The 17,477-nt window shown below is 46.0% G+C and overlaps 1 protein-coding gene across 6 annotated transcripts in view; it reads left to right on the plus strand.

The window, feature by feature from the left end:
* qkia (QKI, KH domain containing, RNA binding a) overlaps positions 1–17,477 on the plus strand; it is a 47,389-nt gene that overhangs the window by 20,986 nt on the left and 8,926 nt on the right. For 2 of the 6 annotated variants that reach the window (XM_049741359.1, XM_049741357.1), the window contains exons 3-6: positions 788–904; positions 4,549–4,692; positions 15,532–15,619; positions 16,679–17,119. In XM_049741359.1, coding sequence (XP_049597316.1) covers positions 788–904; positions 4,549–4,692; positions 15,532–15,619; positions 16,679–17,119 — 790 coding nt within the window. The remainder of the gene's footprint in view (positions 1–787; positions 905–4,548; positions 4,693–15,531; positions 15,620–16,678; positions 17,120–17,477) is intronic. The other 4 variants (XM_049741362.1, XM_049741360.1, XM_049741358.1 and 1 more) reach the window with 3 other exon arrangements.

Raw genomic sequence — 17,477 nt, forward strand, 5'->3', positions numbered from 1 at the left:
CGTCCCCCGTCCGTGTTTGTTTACATGTCTCTTCAAATGTGTAATCCCCGTGTAATTAAACGTGACTCCTTTCACGGCCCTCTCGTACTTTGCGGAGCAGCAGAGTGAGTAAGCGCGTGTGACTTGCCTTTTATGAATTCAATGCGTCCGTGTCAAGGCTCATCGCCGTAGCTCCAGAGACGAACGGCGGCGTCCCTGTCGTGGCAAAGTCGCTCTCCTCCATTGTGCACTAAAGGCAACATTTGAACGTGCGCACGCCGCATCTCGTCGTTTTAATCTTATCTTCACGCATGGCCGCGTACGCTTCCTTTCTTTCTGTTTTAATTTTGGACCAGAACCCCGTTGGATTATTTCAACACATTTTCCCTTTATCCCATTGGAAGGCAGTTCCAAGTGGAGAGGATTACCTCCGTTTATCCCTTTTCCTTTTAGTACAAACTCACACAGCAATTCAAAAAAAACAAAAGGAGCGCTTGAGAAGACATTTTATTTTGCACACAACCTCATCTAACCTCCGAACTCGTTACAATCCCGACGTAATCAAAAGCCTCTTTTACACCTCGAACAATTTTCCAGCAAACGTGTTAATCCAATCATGGGGGCGGCCATTTTGCTTCTTAGCTATGGACTGTAAATGACATCAGATTTGTTAAGATCTCAGGTCACAAACATTCACGGCCCACCTGATTTCTCGATTTGGTCACTTTCGCAAGCCGAGTCAGTGTTATTCGTTGTCGCTTTTGGTAATTGACATATTTTAACACCTTTTTTCCTTTCTCTTTTGCAGTATAACTTTGTGGGTAGAATCCTTGGCCCGCGGGGACTCACGGCCAAACAGTTGGAAGCAGAAACGGGATGTAAAATCATGGTGCGAGGCAAGAGCTCCATGAGAGACAAAAAGAAGGTAAGCGCATTCCGGTGTATTTTACCCCGCATTATTTTTTCATGGCGCGCTCCCTCGGCGCATTGGAAAAATGACAGAAAAAAACATTTTGATCTCGCATGCTTTGCACGGGCGGTCGTTTGAGGTCAAGATTCCTTGCGGTAAGACGTTTTTAAAGTTCCTCGCACGATAGCATCCTGGTCGCCACGCGGAAACTCGACGCGGCGGCACCCGGATGCCTGATGGCTGGATGCTGACATGTGATCTGTTTGCAAAAGGCAGTGGAAAGTAAAGGAGGCGGCAGTAGTAAGGCGGAAAAGCGGGCAGACGGCCAAGGCCAGGGGCGGCCTCTATTTTGGGAGCCACCGAGCCGAAGTTGGAGGCATAAAGGGCTAATGCCACGTGTGTTTATGTGCCGACATCCCAAGGCTGGACATAATCCCTGTTTTTTTTATTTATTTTTTTACTTCTACCCCATTATTCTGCAATCGGGTTATGGGCTTCTAAAATTCATTTCATAGCCACATTTCATTTGTGACTCAAGTCGAAAAAAAGCAAGTTGACCTAAGCCATTCAGACTTGTTCTGAAAAACGATGTAGCGACACATTTTCCTCTTCTCCCAGAATTGAATGGCCTCAGCCTCCATTTATTAGAAAGAAGGCCGCACGTATTTGTGATGAAAAATCTTTCCTCCGGGATTAGTAAATACCCTTCTATGACGAGTCTATTCTTGACTTCTCCTCCATCTTTTCTTTCTTTAGTTTGGAGCTGTCAGTCGGGGATGCTTTATTGTATTCCATTTACATACGGAAATGTATTTGATCCCTTTTCATTGTGGGAATACAACTTATCTGCGCACACAAAGTCCACGGCGATTCGCTTCACAAACAATTCACGCTAGCAGACGAGCACATTTTAGGCTGAGTCATAATCTTAGAAGCTCCCGGCAAGCGTTTTTTTTTTCTTCTCGTTCTCGTGTTCTTTTATTTTTATGGCAACCTCCCATTCTTATTTTAATTTTGCTCTCTGCGCTCATTTCCCTCGGAGTGTGTTCATTAGAAGAGGAGACAATAAGGGCACTCGGCTCTCTCGTCACAATTAGATCCACAAGTAGTTTGAGAGGAGTGAACATGTTCTGGCGCGTCCACAATTCCCAGTGCGCATCGCATTCCTGGATCGCCCGTCTTATCTAATTACACAAATTTCTCCTTGCCCTTCGGTGTCGTCTTTTTTTTTTATATTTGGAGAAGCGGGAACTGTAAAAGGGTAAAACTGAGATCTGTCTTGACTGTTTTGACCCTTGTCTTCAGAATGTTTTAAAAATTCTGCCGGGTCAGTTTTTTTTAGGGGGAGGGGTTCAGAGTCTTTGGAGGTGTTACGTAATTACAGCTCAGTCCGGGGTGAAACCACGGCCCCTTTGGTAACCTTCTCCATCGCATCTTCAACCCTCCCGTATTGTTCGCCTCATACCCCGTGGCAGCCCAGGAAGCTACGGCAGCAACTTTAGCCAGCGTGTTTATTCAGGATCCATTAGCGGCAGCATTTTTATGCTCTCAATAATTCAGCTGGTTGCTCCTGGGCCGCGCCGGCTGACGGCGGCTGGCTGGCGGGCGGGTTCACTGAAGCCTGCATGGCCGTGTTGGAGTGCGAGAGAAAGGGAGGCTGAGTGAATCACGGGCCAGTGGAGAACAATGGCAAGAGATGGAAAAGCAGCTCGGCTAGAAAATCGAGAGGAAGGTGAAGGGCGAAATGCCGTTATGCGTACCGGTCCGTATGCTGCGATTTTTTTTTTCACGTGGATGAAAGTCGCTTAATGGGATTGGACTGTCTTCACTTTATTCCTCAAACAAACAAGTATTGAAATATTACCCCTTGGTTAAGTTAGTCTCTTGGCCCATTTGTCTTAAGCCAGCCTTTTAGCTCAACCCCCACACACCATCTGCCTTGCCTGCCAAGTACAAAGACAAATTAAATGCTCTTGTCTGAAGATGTATTTCGTTCACATTTCATAGGTGCTTTGGATTCCATCCTTTTTTTTGTGTGCAGAATGTTTACACAATTTTGAGGTGAAGGGTCAAATACGGCGTCGATGATAAACCAGCAAAGCATTCGGGGGGAGTCAAGTTAAATAGGAGGAGACAGAAGTTATTAAAGGATAAAAACCCGTCCCCGGATTGCACTTAACACTGATAAAAGCCTCTCGCAACCTTTTTCCTAGCCACGCATTTGTTCAGACAGAACGCGTCGCACGCCAATTCCGCAGAGGACACTTGTGTCGCTATCATCGCCACACTCTTGTAGTCTTCCTAGTTTGTTGTTGCTAGCCATGTCCTTAAGAACCTGCCCTGAGGGGGAGTCAGGTAGACTAATAAGTTCCGGTTAATCATTCCATCAGAAATAGAAGTACGGGAAAATAACTCTCGTGAAGTGTCCATATTTTCCTCATTTTGTGGTACCTGTGACTTTTTTTGCGAAGCGCAGTCTTGGTTAAAAATATTTTCCTTTCTGAATGTCGCTGCCTGGCTGGTTGTCCTTCCACGTACCCTTCAGCTCTCTACTGCAGCTGTTTATACTGTTGACCTTTAGCCTCTATTTAGAGCAGCCATTTGACTCAAAACAAAAATACCGTCAAACCGTTGCGTCCGTCGCAGGATCAATCCATTGTCGGACTAACCTTCACTTGAAATAGCGTCGCAAGACTCGAACATGGAGGTCGCCACCTGGTGCAAAGGGTCTCCGCAGTGATTCCAAACTTCCCCCTTGAACCGACCAATCTCGTATGTCACGTTTTGTCAGAAAGCACACTTAGACCTCACCTTTTTTGATAATTACACTCAAGATTTTTGGAGTGGCAGTAGTATTTGAAGTTGAACCGCCCTGCTCGTGTCCCATCTTGAATACGCCAAGTTTCCTTTCAGTCTGGGTCCCCTAATGGTCCACAAGCAAACAGCCATGGTGGAATAATGGCCTGCGTGCAAGTCCCACCCCCATGTGGAAAAAGGGAAAACGAGAGTGGAATATTGAACTTTTCTGTATGTGCGTGGTAAAGAGCAGCGCCATGGCAACAGCTCTCTGCGGAGTAGAAAGCGGGTGGGTGGCACTCGTCTCCGAGTGCTTCTCCTTGGCGTTCCGCGACTCCATTGATATCACGTCAGGTCCGCCGCGGGACGCCACCCTCGCCACGGTGCATTGTGGGGAACACAAAAGTGAAAAACGGCCGTGATCGACAAGGCCGCTTTGGATTGATCGGGGCGATAATTGCCCCAATTTCAGGTCGAGTGGGCGAGACGCGGCTATTCTAGACCGTGTATGAATTTTACAAAGCCGCCAAATAACACTTGTGTCTTGTTTCTAAATTGACTTTGCTCTGCATCAAACAATTATGACGCACAATTAATTATTTTCTCGTAGTTCCACCTGTCTATCAAATCTCACCCCCTTTTGGTGTTAATTGCTACGGGGCACACACCCCCACGCCCTCTGTTAAGTGTGTGTTCCACTAAAGAAGGATGTCGCTTCAAAGCAAGCCCTTAATGGCTGACTATAAGAGCCCTCCTGTCATCCCGCCTCTCTTCACAAGGACCACGTCGTCCTCTGATGCGTTTGGCGGCGGCGCCGCGCCCACGCTGTCACATTCGCTCACGCGTCTATCTTCTTTCTCCAGGAGGAGCAGAACAAAGGAAAGCCAAACTGGGAGCACCTCAACGAGGACCTTCATGTTCTGATCGCCGTGGAAGACACTCAGACCAGAGCCGAGATCAAAATGAAGAGAGCTTTGGAGGAGGTGAAGAAGCTCCTCGTACCAGCTGTAAGTACACTTCTGGTTGTTGTTTTTTTCTGTTAAGTTCAATAAAGATCAGCAACAAGGTGATGCAGGCCATCTTGGTCTGAAGAACACAAGTACATATGGCACACCGCTCACTGTTAGCATCCCGTCCGCAAGCCTACATAGATCACATGAACAGCTTGGCCGAGTACTGAGAAAGGGAAAAAAAAAAACGCTCGCGGCAGTCGCCCACTGTGACTGCCACATTCCATCTCCGCTTCCCCCGTTAGCCGCCGCCGCCATTCTGGCGAGCGGCGAGTGTTTTCCATGTCGACTGCCGTGACCAGGTGGACGGGGCAGCTGAAGGCCCAGATTTCGCATCAGGTGGTGCCACAGAGAGACTTGCTGGTCTCGGGAAGTTGGGGGCGTGCCAGGATGTGACCTATCCAGTTAAGAAATGTGGATTTTCTAGAAGCCTAAAAAAAAAAATACGAGGGCCTGCCACGACTATTGTTCTCTGCTGCCGTGGCGTTGGCTCTTGCTGTCCGTAATGTTGTTTTTTATCGCCTTCCCATCGCCCCGCCAGCCTGGAAATCACCTCATGTGCTTTTTCTTGTCAGGACTGCTTGTCTGCATCCCGGCCGCCAGTTATTTCTTTAGGCACTTGTTTTGTTTCCTCAGCGTGTATGCACACACAAGATGTTGACACAGTTGAACATTGTTGTGCGCGCACACTATCAAATGTGTACGTGTTTGTGAGTCCGCATGAAGCCATCCTCGATGATGACAGTTGACCACTCTGAGTCATTCTAGCTTTCACCAAATAATAAACCCATCAGATGGATCCATATTAAAGTAATATGATTTACTTTTAATTCACATGACGACACGCTGGGACTAAATGTCAATCGTTCTTTTATTAAACTAGAAAAAGTGTTTCTATGCCCCCTGTATGTTCGCTCGGTGTGTTTTATATCCGCTAGAACTCCCCCGGGGGGGTTAGCACATTTTTGTCGTGTCAGTTGACACGCATCACGAGTGGGTGGATGGGTGGTCCGCACTGCTGGCTGGCAGCAACGGCGCTTTTTCCGCCGAACTGAATTGAATCACGGCTTTTGGTGCATGGGTATTGTACTAATGAAGGGCATCTTCCTCACATCTGGCGCTGTAAAAATTCCCCTTTAGGAAAAATCACACAGGAAACAAAATGAGGTCGTGCTTTTATTCCCTTTCAGTGAACAAGCTTTAGGGAACAACAAAAATTACATTAGCCTCCTGTTTCCCCTTTGTAGAAAACTTGCTACTTCAGCCATAAATTAAGATAGAATCTCAAAGAAATGTCAATCCTTGTGTACCCTTTAAAGAGGTGTTAAGATTGCACCCAGGGAGGAAAGAAGGGACATTAGCCATTGGAGTTGTCATTTTTTAAACTCCCAATGTAAACTGATCAGCCAGGAGGGAAGTGTGTTTTAAAAAAAAAAAAAAGTCTGTTTGGCATCACTTCACAAGAAAAATAGTGTAATATTTGCGCTGACAGTACGCCTACGATCGGTTACGTAAGGTTATGTATCGTTGTTAGCACGTTCAATAAAGCCCACCATTTGCTAGTATCGTATTAACATTGTTAGCACGTTCAATAAAGCCCACCATTTGTTTATTTATTTCATTTATTTATCCATTTTATTTTTAATCGACAGGATGATCAGTAGAAAATCTGAATCCAAACACCTGTGATAGCTTCAGGTATAAAATAAAATTCTGTTGTTTGATGTTAGTGCTTCCTCACCCGTTCCCCCGGTCGTGGTCTTTAGCGTCCTCGGTCCCGTGAACTTTAGAACGTCCCTCCCCGCGTAAACCTGGAGTCAAGATAACGTCTGCGAGATGAGAGAGACAGAGGAGGGCAGTCGGGAGATGCCCGGGAGAGCTTGATAGGGCTTCTCTTTCAAGTGTGGATTTCCTCTGTTGATCCTGCCTGTGCTACACCCTCAACCTGCATCCACATACATGCGCACACACACGTAAACACACACACTAGACAAAATTGCCGAGCTCAACACTTGAGTCTTTCGTTGAGGCACACTGCACTTTGGGTAACCTCCTCTCACACGCTTGTATAAAACAACAGTCCAAGTCTAGAGTGAGGCACTACCTTACCCCTAAATTTGATGTAATGGTAGCTCGAGGCAAAATGGTGAGCCAGTGCACTCACAGTTGTGATTTTGCCGATTCCCCTCTGGCCTTCCTGTGTGGAGTTTTCATTTTCAGACTTTAATCATGTTCAGACTTCACAAGCTGAAAGAATATTAGAACTTGAATATCTGTTACTTTCCTCTTAATTGTGTTGCGAGTAGCTCACTAAAATCGTCATTGCATCTCTAAATGTATTATTTTTCAGGAAATTTAAAATAAAGGGGTATTTTTGATAATCTATGGAAATAATAATTGTGCCCCATTGGGCACTTGCATTATGTTCACGTCTAATGTCGACACGACAAATAAAGCATATCATTCGCTTTGTAAAGGAACAGAGAATAAATCCCCAAATGTAAATATAAACATGTTGCCCTGGAGACAATTTCACAGCGCGGCACATTTTGCTCCCTGACAGATTAAATTGTTACGCCGTGAAGATAAATAAGCCTCATTTAGAATTTCACATGTTTCAATTCACGGGATCGTCTCGGTTTATGGCATAAAAGTGCGTTTGCTTCAGTCGTACTTTTTACAGAATTCCTCGCATCGCAGACACGGTGTCGGGAAGTAAATAATGCGGGGTGAATGAAGTCCGCACTGAATATTCCTCGTCGCTAATCACGTGTTTTGTCTTTATTCGCTTTCAAATCTTCTTCTCCTCCTCCTCCTCTGTCAGCCGTGTATGACAAATGAGTAGGGAACACCATTTGGCCGTATCCATCCATGTGTAGCTCTCCAGTTAATGAGGTTTACTTTCTTAGGTCCAAGCCATCACTGTCATTTTCCTTTATTTACTCTCAATATACCTCATGTATGATATTTGTGCATCATCCATAAGAAGGAGGCGAAAAAACATTCAAGCTTTTGCTTATCCCCACCTCAATTTGAAGATGCTATTTCGTACACTACGGTGTAATTGATCTCCCGTCAACAGCTAGGCTTCCCCGATGATAAATGATGATGGGAAATCCTCGGAAAAGGTTTTCCCGCACCACAGGATGCAATTTAAAGAAAGTTAGGCTAGGCTATATATTTATATACACACATTTGCTGGTACGTTTCTTCAAATGGAATGAATCAAATCAAATAGCAAAGCATAGCTAACCTTATCAATCAAATCAAAGATGGCTGACGGGCTTGTGCATTCTGGTGTCTTAAAATGAACTTCGTACAGCTAACTTTTAACCAACAGTTAACACCCCCCCCCCCCAATCCATTTCTATAGTACTTATCTCCACTATGGTCATGGTGGAGGCGGAGCCTATTTGCACTGAGCCAGAAGTGCTAACCGCTAATCCACCATGCTGCCCGAATGTAAACAATTCATGTTCAAAATGATCCTCTGGTTTAGCCTTGCCAAGGAGGCTTACCTACACCGGCAACTTTTTGTGTTTCCCGTTTTTCATTACAGTAATATAGAACATATTCCGTTCCCTTTTAATATCCCTCTTTAATGAATACAAAGAACTTGAGTCATTGTGGGTTGGTCGTTTCTGCCTACTTGGCATCGTACTTCCCTCCAGACTACTATTACCTTCATCGGGCTAATAAAAGAGTTGCGCCAGATCATATTAACCTAAGGTGATTTGCACCTCCCTCGATAGAAACGAACCTGGCGCATTACATTACGTTGCAGCACGCTACACGTGTGTGTACGCACACGTGTTAATCACGCTTTTAATTCGCCTGCTCGACCTCTCCGCAAGATGCAGTGTTCCTCCTTCAGTGCTCACCAAGGCGTAGTCACCATGTGTGTAATCGTTTTCCCGGCACGACGTCGCTCATTTATCCAGCTTTCATATTTGAGGTCGTACGTATGTACGAGGCGAGCAATAGAGCGAAGTGTTAAACACCACAAGATTGGCCAGAAATGGAAGCTCCAAGTGGTTGTCGCTCACAACAAATGTTCCCTTAGGAAATGTGAGAATTTGTTCCAGGCTCAAGCTGTCACTGTTTTAAAGCCTTAAGTTAACCACCGTGTAATAAAACTGAGAAAGAGACCACGATCTCATCCCTGTGTCACAATAAGTTTTTATTCAGCTTCTCTTCTCACACTGCATATTTTTTTCTCCTAAACTTTTAATCTTCGAGCAGTCTGAGGACCTTCAACTGCAGCTTCCACAATATTAGTTTGCCAGTAATCCAATAACTACTAGTACTTAGCCAGCCTTTAATAAAGGTAACAAATACTAACTATAAACATGTTTGGATAAGTTGCATGTACGCCAATACCGTCGTTGCCAACCCACATCCAACAGGAGGGACTTGATCTGGTCTTGGCTGAAGGAATCTTCCTGCTATTTCCTCCCACCACACTCTCCATCTGCCCATCCCCGCTTGTATCGAATTTTAATAGCCTCCTGAGAGGCAGACAGGTGGCTCCCGCCCTTAAGAACCAGCACCCCTGCGGAGATAACCCCGTCCACGAAATTGGAGTACTTTTAGCCTCTCTGCTTTCTCGTATGTACATCTCGCTCTTTGTTTTCCCTTCAACTTTCATCGGGTAGCAAATTGATCTTTCCCATCATGTCTGCCTGGGAATTAGTCGTGCTGCTTTTTCCATTTCGTTCACTCAAATTTTCAAGCCTGCTACCATTCCCTCAAGTGAACACGTGGTCTATGTACACAAGTCCTTAGCACCAGTGCCTAAATTACCTTCGCCGGCAGCACTGTCCTGTCAATTTCTCTTCACACACTCAGTCTTAGCCCCCAACCACAAAGGTGCCTTCCATCATTGTTTTTTAAAAAAAAAATAAAACTAAAGTTCTTAATCCACCTGGTTGTCCTTCAGATGGCTCCTCAAGTGGCCCAATGCAATAGTCAGTTTGAGGAAGCTGGTAACAAGACTTGGGTGTTTTAATCTGGCTTGGTCCTCCTTTGGTCATGAGAGAAAACCCTGTGAGCTCTAGGCCAATCTCTGCTTCACTTTGAAAGTCCTCCTAATCCTTTTTACAGACAGTCACCAAAATGCTGAGTGTGCATAATAAAAGCCCGTGGCTCCATTGTTCATCGCTCCATCGTCTCAATTAAAACCACGCATCACGAAAGACACGGCAGCAGATGTCCTTCCGGGCTAGCTTGTTTTAGGAAGGCCGAGCTTCAACATCTGAAATGTGTAAACACACACATGCAAGGGTACTTTGATCTCTGCATCCCCAGTAACCATGTTTACCAGTGTTCACGCAAGGAAATGGGATTGCGGGGGAGCTTAGCACCAGATGACCGAAAGTCTGCTGATAGAATTCAGATCCTGCTAGCTCCTTAAGTTTCTAAACCCCATTCTTCTCCATGTTTGTTAACCTCAACAACGATGGCTTCAGAAAAATGTAAAATTGTCCCGTTATTTGATAAGTGTTTAATCAAAGGCACCACTTAAATTCGTAGTCAAGACTTAATTTCTGGAATTGACAGTAGAGGACCAGCAAGGTTCCCTATTAGAGTCCCGCTTCTCGCCAGAGGTACTTTTCATTTCTGTCCTTCGCTAAAGCTGCGGTGATCATCTCTGAGTCAGGATCTCGGAATCTGATGCAAATCCTCTGCCAGTATTTAAAGCTCCCCGCCAAATCATCCCTAGCCAAATCCCCTCAAGATATTCGCCGCTCGATTGGAGGGCATTAAAGGATCGCGAGTGACAGAACAATACACCGTCTGGCAGCCCGGTCGAATCGGGGATAAATGCGAATGGAGAGGAGGGAAAGAATCAGGGAGCTCACGAGGGTACAAATTTGGCAGAAGGGCTGGAAGGGGTCAACCGGGAACAAGAGACAAGGGACAGCTGCTTGCTTTTCGGCTTGTACAACACACTGTTTACAAGCGCATCATCCTTCGTGCACTTAGTCCGCTATATCATGTCAAAAACCGATGCAGTTCCACAAGCTGGAATAATCGTGCTGGTAAATCTCTCTATTTTTTTCAAGGTTATTTATGTGGACTTTAATCCTCTCTTAATGCTGTTATGTTACATGAAATGCCAGCCCGCTTTGAGAATAAACAACATCACTCGGAATTTCGTGCTTTATAGCGCTATGCGAAAAAAATCTTTGTTATGTAGCGGGAAATGAAGCGTTAGCACGAACGCTAACTCGGAAATTTCGACTGTACTTCACTAAGCCGTTTGATTGACTGTAATGGGGAGGAGCAGCTGCAAAGTGTTTGTAATAATCTGACTTGAGTCAAGTTTGCGTCTATGCTAATGAGCAAGGGTGTTGGCGGGTTTAGCATGACTAATGGAGCCCGTGGCTAACGGAGCTGTCTCAGACTGCGCCAGTGAGCTAAAGGTGCGAAAGGGAAATCGAGAAGCTTTGCATCGAGTCACGACCGAGATTTGCCAGAGATCGCGACATTTGGGAAACGAATAATTCTGCCGGCCTTCCAGCCATGATCTCCCGCTGAATCTTGTCATGTTTAGCATGATGGGAACACATGTTAGCTACATACGATAACGCATGTTGTTTGTTAATCTGTGTGTTGAAATGTCCTTGAACAAGACGGTAATCCCCCCAGCTGCTTGTAGCCATTCATCTGTGGGTGTGATTGGTTAAATGCGAGCTAATAGTCAAACGTTTAGTTTTACCGCAATGAAGAGTTTTGCGGGTTGGCTGAAATACGTAGGTTGTTGGTTAATTGTGTTTTGAAGACATGGAGGCAATTTGTAGTGCGAGGAACAGACGCTATCGGTTGACTCAAATCGGGAAAAGGAATTTGAGCTATGTACAGGACATAAAAAAGTTGGATATTTTCAATAGTATAAATAGTGTAATAAATTCGCCAAATTTAAATTCAGGCTCCATCGAGGCCATCATAAACCGAGGCCTTGATTACATAATACAGCCTTGTTGACATTCATTTTTTTGTACTTTGGTTTTCTGAAAAAAAAAAAAAACACTTCCAGTTTTTGTGTCTACCCCGAGACAGTTTGCTTCAGTCGCCTCAAATTGATTAGCTTCGTCGTTTTGTTTACTTTGGTGTTGAAATGTTTTGAAGCTCATTACAAGTGCTCATTTTCTTCCTTCCTCCCCCCCCTTTAGCGCGCCACTTTTCCTGTCGAGTGTGGAATTGTTGATTAGTCATCTTGGCACTATGCTGGCTGGGAGTAATCATTTTCCTCCAGATGTTAGTTTGGGAATCGACCAAATCGAAATGGCTAACAGGGCTGCGTGTATACGCGACGGGAGTAAAAACAGCTGCCGCCGCTACCGCTTCCACCCTTTCGGCGACACATGAAGTCATCCACTCCTCCCTCCCCGTAGGGTGGCCCCTCCCCGTCCATTCCCACATTCCACCTCACGATCTATCCCGGGAGGCATACTGTGTTTACCTCGGAGGTAATTGCGCCGGTTCGGAGAGGCTGACCTCTGTCCTTGCTCAGGTCCAAGATTATGTGCATGCGGTCAAGTGCGTGCGCATTTGCAGTGACTGGCAGCGAGGTCAGTGATGGAAAGCGAGACGTCGCCGGTGTGGGCCCACCGGGGAGGAGACAAATTGGTTTTCGCCGCGTTGTCTCGTACTCTCTCTGGGTATCATCCCTCTCCTCCTGCATTGTCTCCTCCATCATTTATACTTTCTCACGGTTTCTCCTGCCGACCCGTTATTTAATTTCTCCGAGCTGTGTCGGCAAATAGAGCGGCTGAGGAAATACCCCTTCCTTGCATCCTTGCTCTCGAGTGTTTTAGAGTGTCTTTTTTTTTTTTTTTTTTTAATAGACAGATAACCCATCTGTTGCATTTTGTGATTTCAAATTTTATTTTATTTGGAAAGGTATGTTGCGCTGTTACAGATAAGTCGGACATTTTTTCTCTGGGTTCGTTCAAGGTCGCTAATTATCACCAATATTTTTTGGGGAGGTGAATTGTATACTTTAATTTAATAAGTCATTATTAAAAAGTTTAGTGTTGCTTCTGGTGCCATCTCATGTGAGACACCATTGTCACGGCAACACAACAATAATTTGTTTTTACGCATTCACTCAAGCTCCCGGTGTCTCGAAGCATTCACAATTTAGCATGCACGTGGTGACCTCATTGCAAGGTTGTCAGGAAGGCAGTGGGACATGGCTAACCTACTTTATCTCATCACACTGCTGTCTACCTTCACTCCGCTCCTCTTCTTCCTCTCCCTCCCCGTGTCTTGCTATCCTCCCTGATAGCTTTTACCGCTCTGCTGATCGCACAAATAGGCCTCATTGATTGAATCTGATTCTCGTGGATAGAGCCGGTTTATTGAGTGGCATCCCCCCCACTCCCCCCCTCCCATCGCTGATGGACAGGAGAGAGACGGGTGAATGTTGTACATCCATACATGTGTGCAGGTTAGGAATCCGAATGGATGACTTCCTCTTCTAATCTGGCTAGTCTCGCTAGTTCCGGCTACTCTCTGGGGGGGATCCCTGCTCGCGGATCGTTACAGACGGAGCTCTCCTTTTGGCGTGAATGTTTTATAGCTGTTGAAGAGGAGCCTCTTAATTGTGGGAAGATTAAAGTGTTAAACTGTGCTCCCTGATGGCGTTCATCAAACATTGATCCAAGCGGCCTCTGCGGTCGGAAAGCGTTCGCAACACTACATGATTTTAAACGATCCGACTCCGCTCCCCGACCGCCCCGCTCGGTATTATCCCGGGCCCCACATCGCGTCTGCAGACATTGCCGAGCTGTCATCTTTTCTATCTCGAGCAAACTCCCAACACTTGCGCTGCTGGCAGGTGTACTCACTGAGCACTGGAATAACGTTAAAAAGACATCTGGGGAAAAAAAGTCGAATTGTTGCAGCGGTCAAAGTAGCTTCGCTAGGAAAAAATAGTCTTCAGTGTCAAGAGTCACCTAGGCAAAGCGGAGAAAAATTGTCCCTGTTTAACCCACCGCAAATCCATTATAACGCGAACGGTTCGAGTATTCCAATCCCGCCGTGCGTCGATTCAAGCCGCAACCTGCCGCTGAGCTCACCAAAACACGAGAGAGACATAAAAGCAGGCGCCTTAATTTGTGCTTTACTCTTGTACAAAGGTAATGAATTTTAATTAAACGCTGTCTACTTTGCAGTCTTTCAGGTGTTGTTTGGCCTTGTTAATTAATATGCGCATTTCAAGGGTTGCAAAAAGTAATTGCTAATGATTTTTGGTGGTGCTCGCCGCTCTTGGTTGAGGATTTTACTTTGTTAGCCGATGACCTGACGCTTGTTCAATTACTGCTCTGTGGTTGTTATTATTGTCAACAACGCATGTCGGACAGCAACTCTCGGTCGGCCCTCGAAGGGGAGGGGGGGGGGTTGCTGATAACGGCAAACCTAGTCAGCACTATGACCATGCCTAACATCAATTGGACATGCCTGCTTAGCGTGATTAACTCTCGATAAAGGGATCCCCAGTTTATGACCGTTGGATTCACCACAACCCAACATATATTATATTTATTTTTGCAATGCAGGGAAATATTTTATTATAATTAATTATTATATATTATTATTATTATTATCAATTGCCCGGGTGCCATTTTTCTTTTGCCATTCACATCGAAACCAACACCTTCAACTTTGTGACACGTTCGATCGTAATTCAATTCAAGTGATATACTCCGCGTCGCCGCTAATAGCATTAGCGCTCCTACCCCGTCGTCTTTGGCTTCATCTTCCAACCGAACGTCTTCAGTTGCAGCCCCCTCGGGGGAACGAGCGAGGCGTCGCCCCTATCGAGAACTTCCTTGTCTTTTTAATTGGAAGTGTTGCTCCACTAAACACAAAAGTGTGACTTCTCACAGCCTTATATTTAGCCAAGAGAGAATAACTTGTCACTTTTATTGCTCTTTAACCTTGCGTACATTCACTGTTGTCGCATTCGAGAGGAATCTCGGGGGAAGGCTTAGCTCTTCACCCTCCTCCTCCTCTTTTTATTCCTTATCAGCGCCTCAATAGAGCAGCAGACTGTTGCCAAAGTGTTTGCAAGTCCGAGAATGAAGTCCGCCCGCTTGTCTCGTGCTTCTCCTTTTAACATCAGCGGTTACCGTGACGACGCGTGACGTGTTTACATGCTCATGAGTACACTCTTTTTGTTCTTTTTGTCCGGCTGAGAAAAAAAAAAAGTTTCCACAATGATGTGTTTGTTCACAAAGTCGCAACGGATCGATACATCGAGCCGGGGTCAGCTAAGCGCCGACGCGGACTTCATTTTGACGGGCAATTTACCCTGACCCATGTTCGAATGAAGACGTACTACCTGGCAGAGAGTTGTGAGTCAACAGTGTTGTTGAGTGCTCGCCGGCTTGACGGAGGAAATTGGGAGGAGGGGTGTTCGGGGGAGGAAGGAGCGCTATCTTAATTAGTTTGCGCGAATGATTTGGGTCCCTTAATTTTAATGAAAATGGTTGGCGCTTTTGTGTTTATTTATCCCAAAATTAATTGACGTTCGCCAGGCTGGTTATCGCGCACACGGGAGGCAGGAAAATGGCGCTAATTATCCTTCTGATGTGCTTTATGAATATGCAATCGTACTACAACATTAAGCTCGTCTTCATCTGTTTCCCGAACTATTCTTGAGAATAGCTGACATCAACACAGCTTTATTTTTTTTTAAACACCGCCCACATGAACATTTTTGTGAAATGGTTGCCATGGTGAATCCTTTGCTTTACCTGTATGGTTCCTTCATTTAATTCCATATATATATTTTTTTATTAAATCAAATGTGCTTTTTTTCTACAGGCGGAGGGCGAAGACAATTTGAAGAAGGTCCAGCTGATGGAGTTGGCCATTCTCAACGGCACATACCGAGACAGCAACATTAAAGCGCGTAAGTGAACTACCAATAACACCACTAATGGACATTCGGCAGGACGCACATTTTTACCTGCGTGCGACACAAGACCGTTTACTCATTTGACGACTTATTAATTAGCAACCACGAAATCAGTGTTTAGTCAGATGGCTTCTGTGCACACCTCTCTCAAGCTGACCAAATAATTTGTTGACCCACTCCATCACAATTAGCTGGAGGACCTCCATTTTGTCCTTTCCCCCACTCCATCCGTCTTTTCTCCATCCATCTTTTCTCCTCCAGCCGTGATCGCTCGGTGTCTCACTTGCTCCTTAAGTTTGCAGCGCGCCCGCCGCTGGAGCTCACTTTGCTCAAGCTCTGCATGTGGCCATGTCGTTCACGCATCCGCTCACTCAAGATGCATCAGTCAATCAAATAACCATGCTAATAACCCAAAATGTGCTTTCAGCTTGTGTCACTTGTGAAGCTAATTACCGGTTGTTGTTTTTTTAGACTATAAGGCGCACTGGATTATAAGACGCACTGTCGATTTTTGAGAAAGTGCTCCTTATAGTCTGAAAAAATACGGTATATGCATTTTCTCCATGTTTGCTGCAGAAATAAATGCTAAAATTGTAAGCTGATTTATGTTGAGAAATTGCAAGTCGCTATTTATTATGAAAGTCCTTTTAAAAATAAATGTGTATGTAATTATCATGATCACAGTTTGGGGGTGTGTATGTATATGTGTGTGTGTGCGTATGTGTGCGTGATGTTCACGTCACTCCTCATGCGTTTTTCTGTAAATGTTTGAGCTGCTGGCCAGGTGATTCTGTATGCTTTGCATTTGGTGTGAGGGGTTATTTTATTTTGCTTTGTGGTCCACCACCATGATCATTGCATGGACTAATTTGACCTTTTGCCCCCCCCCTCCCTCTCTCTCTCTCCCTGCCAACTCTCTTCTTTTCCTCTTTTTATATTTTCACCCTTCACTATTCATCTGTGATAACCGTCGACGCCACTTGGCTTGTCCTCTTGTCTGTCCTCTCTTGTCTTCTTTCCTCTTCTGTCCTTCGCTCTCTTCGCTTATGGCAGCCACCTTTGCGTTCTCTCTTGCAGCGGCGGCCGCCGCCGCTCAGGGACCCCGGCTCATAGCGGCACCCGCGGGTCAGGTGTTGCCGCCCCAGGCTCTCCGGCCCCAGGCTCCGGCCGGGGCCCCCCTCATGAACCTCATCCGGCCCCCTCAGATGGCCGCCATGCTGTCCAATGGCACCCCGACGCTGGTGCCGCCCACGCCGGACGGCGGGCTCATCTACACCACACCTTACGATTACCCCTACGCCCTGGCGCCCACCTCCCTGCTGGAGTACCCCATCGAGCACAGCGGGGTTCTAGGTAAGCGGGCCTGGGGGAGCGTGAGCGCGGCGGGCACGACGGCCCACTTTAGCCTCCCCGGCCAGGAGGGTGGCTTGTTTTACCCCGCTGTCGGGGTGCTGGACACGTCCTCCGTGAGCCACGGTCAAGACTTTTTGAAAGGTAAATACGTCGTGTCCACCTGAGGAACCAAGGTGGTGAAGCTGTTGTAGCTCATGTGGACATTTTGATGAAAGGTCAAAACGGGAGAAGGGGGGGGGTGGGGTTGACTAGCCTCTTGACGAGAAGGTTACTTTACAGTTAAGTTTCGCTCCGCGCTTCCAGGTACGGCACGGTTTACGCAGGCGGACTTGGCAAAGTCTGAAATGAGGCAGCCCGACAGAAACAAGCTCGCGTACACACAGCCCGCTCTCTAACCCTTTCATGCACTGGCCTGGAGGCAGATTCAGTCTGGCAGGAGATCCCTTCGGATTTCTGCAGCTTCTGAAATGATTTTTCCGTGCTGCTGGTAGGCCTTGAT

This window comes from Syngnathus scovelli, chromosome 14 (assembly GCF_024217435.2).
Source record: "Syngnathus scovelli strain Florida chromosome 14, RoL_Ssco_1.2, whole genome shotgun sequence".
NCBI lineage: Eukaryota > Metazoa > Chordata > Actinopteri > Syngnathiformes > Syngnathidae > Syngnathus > Syngnathus scovelli.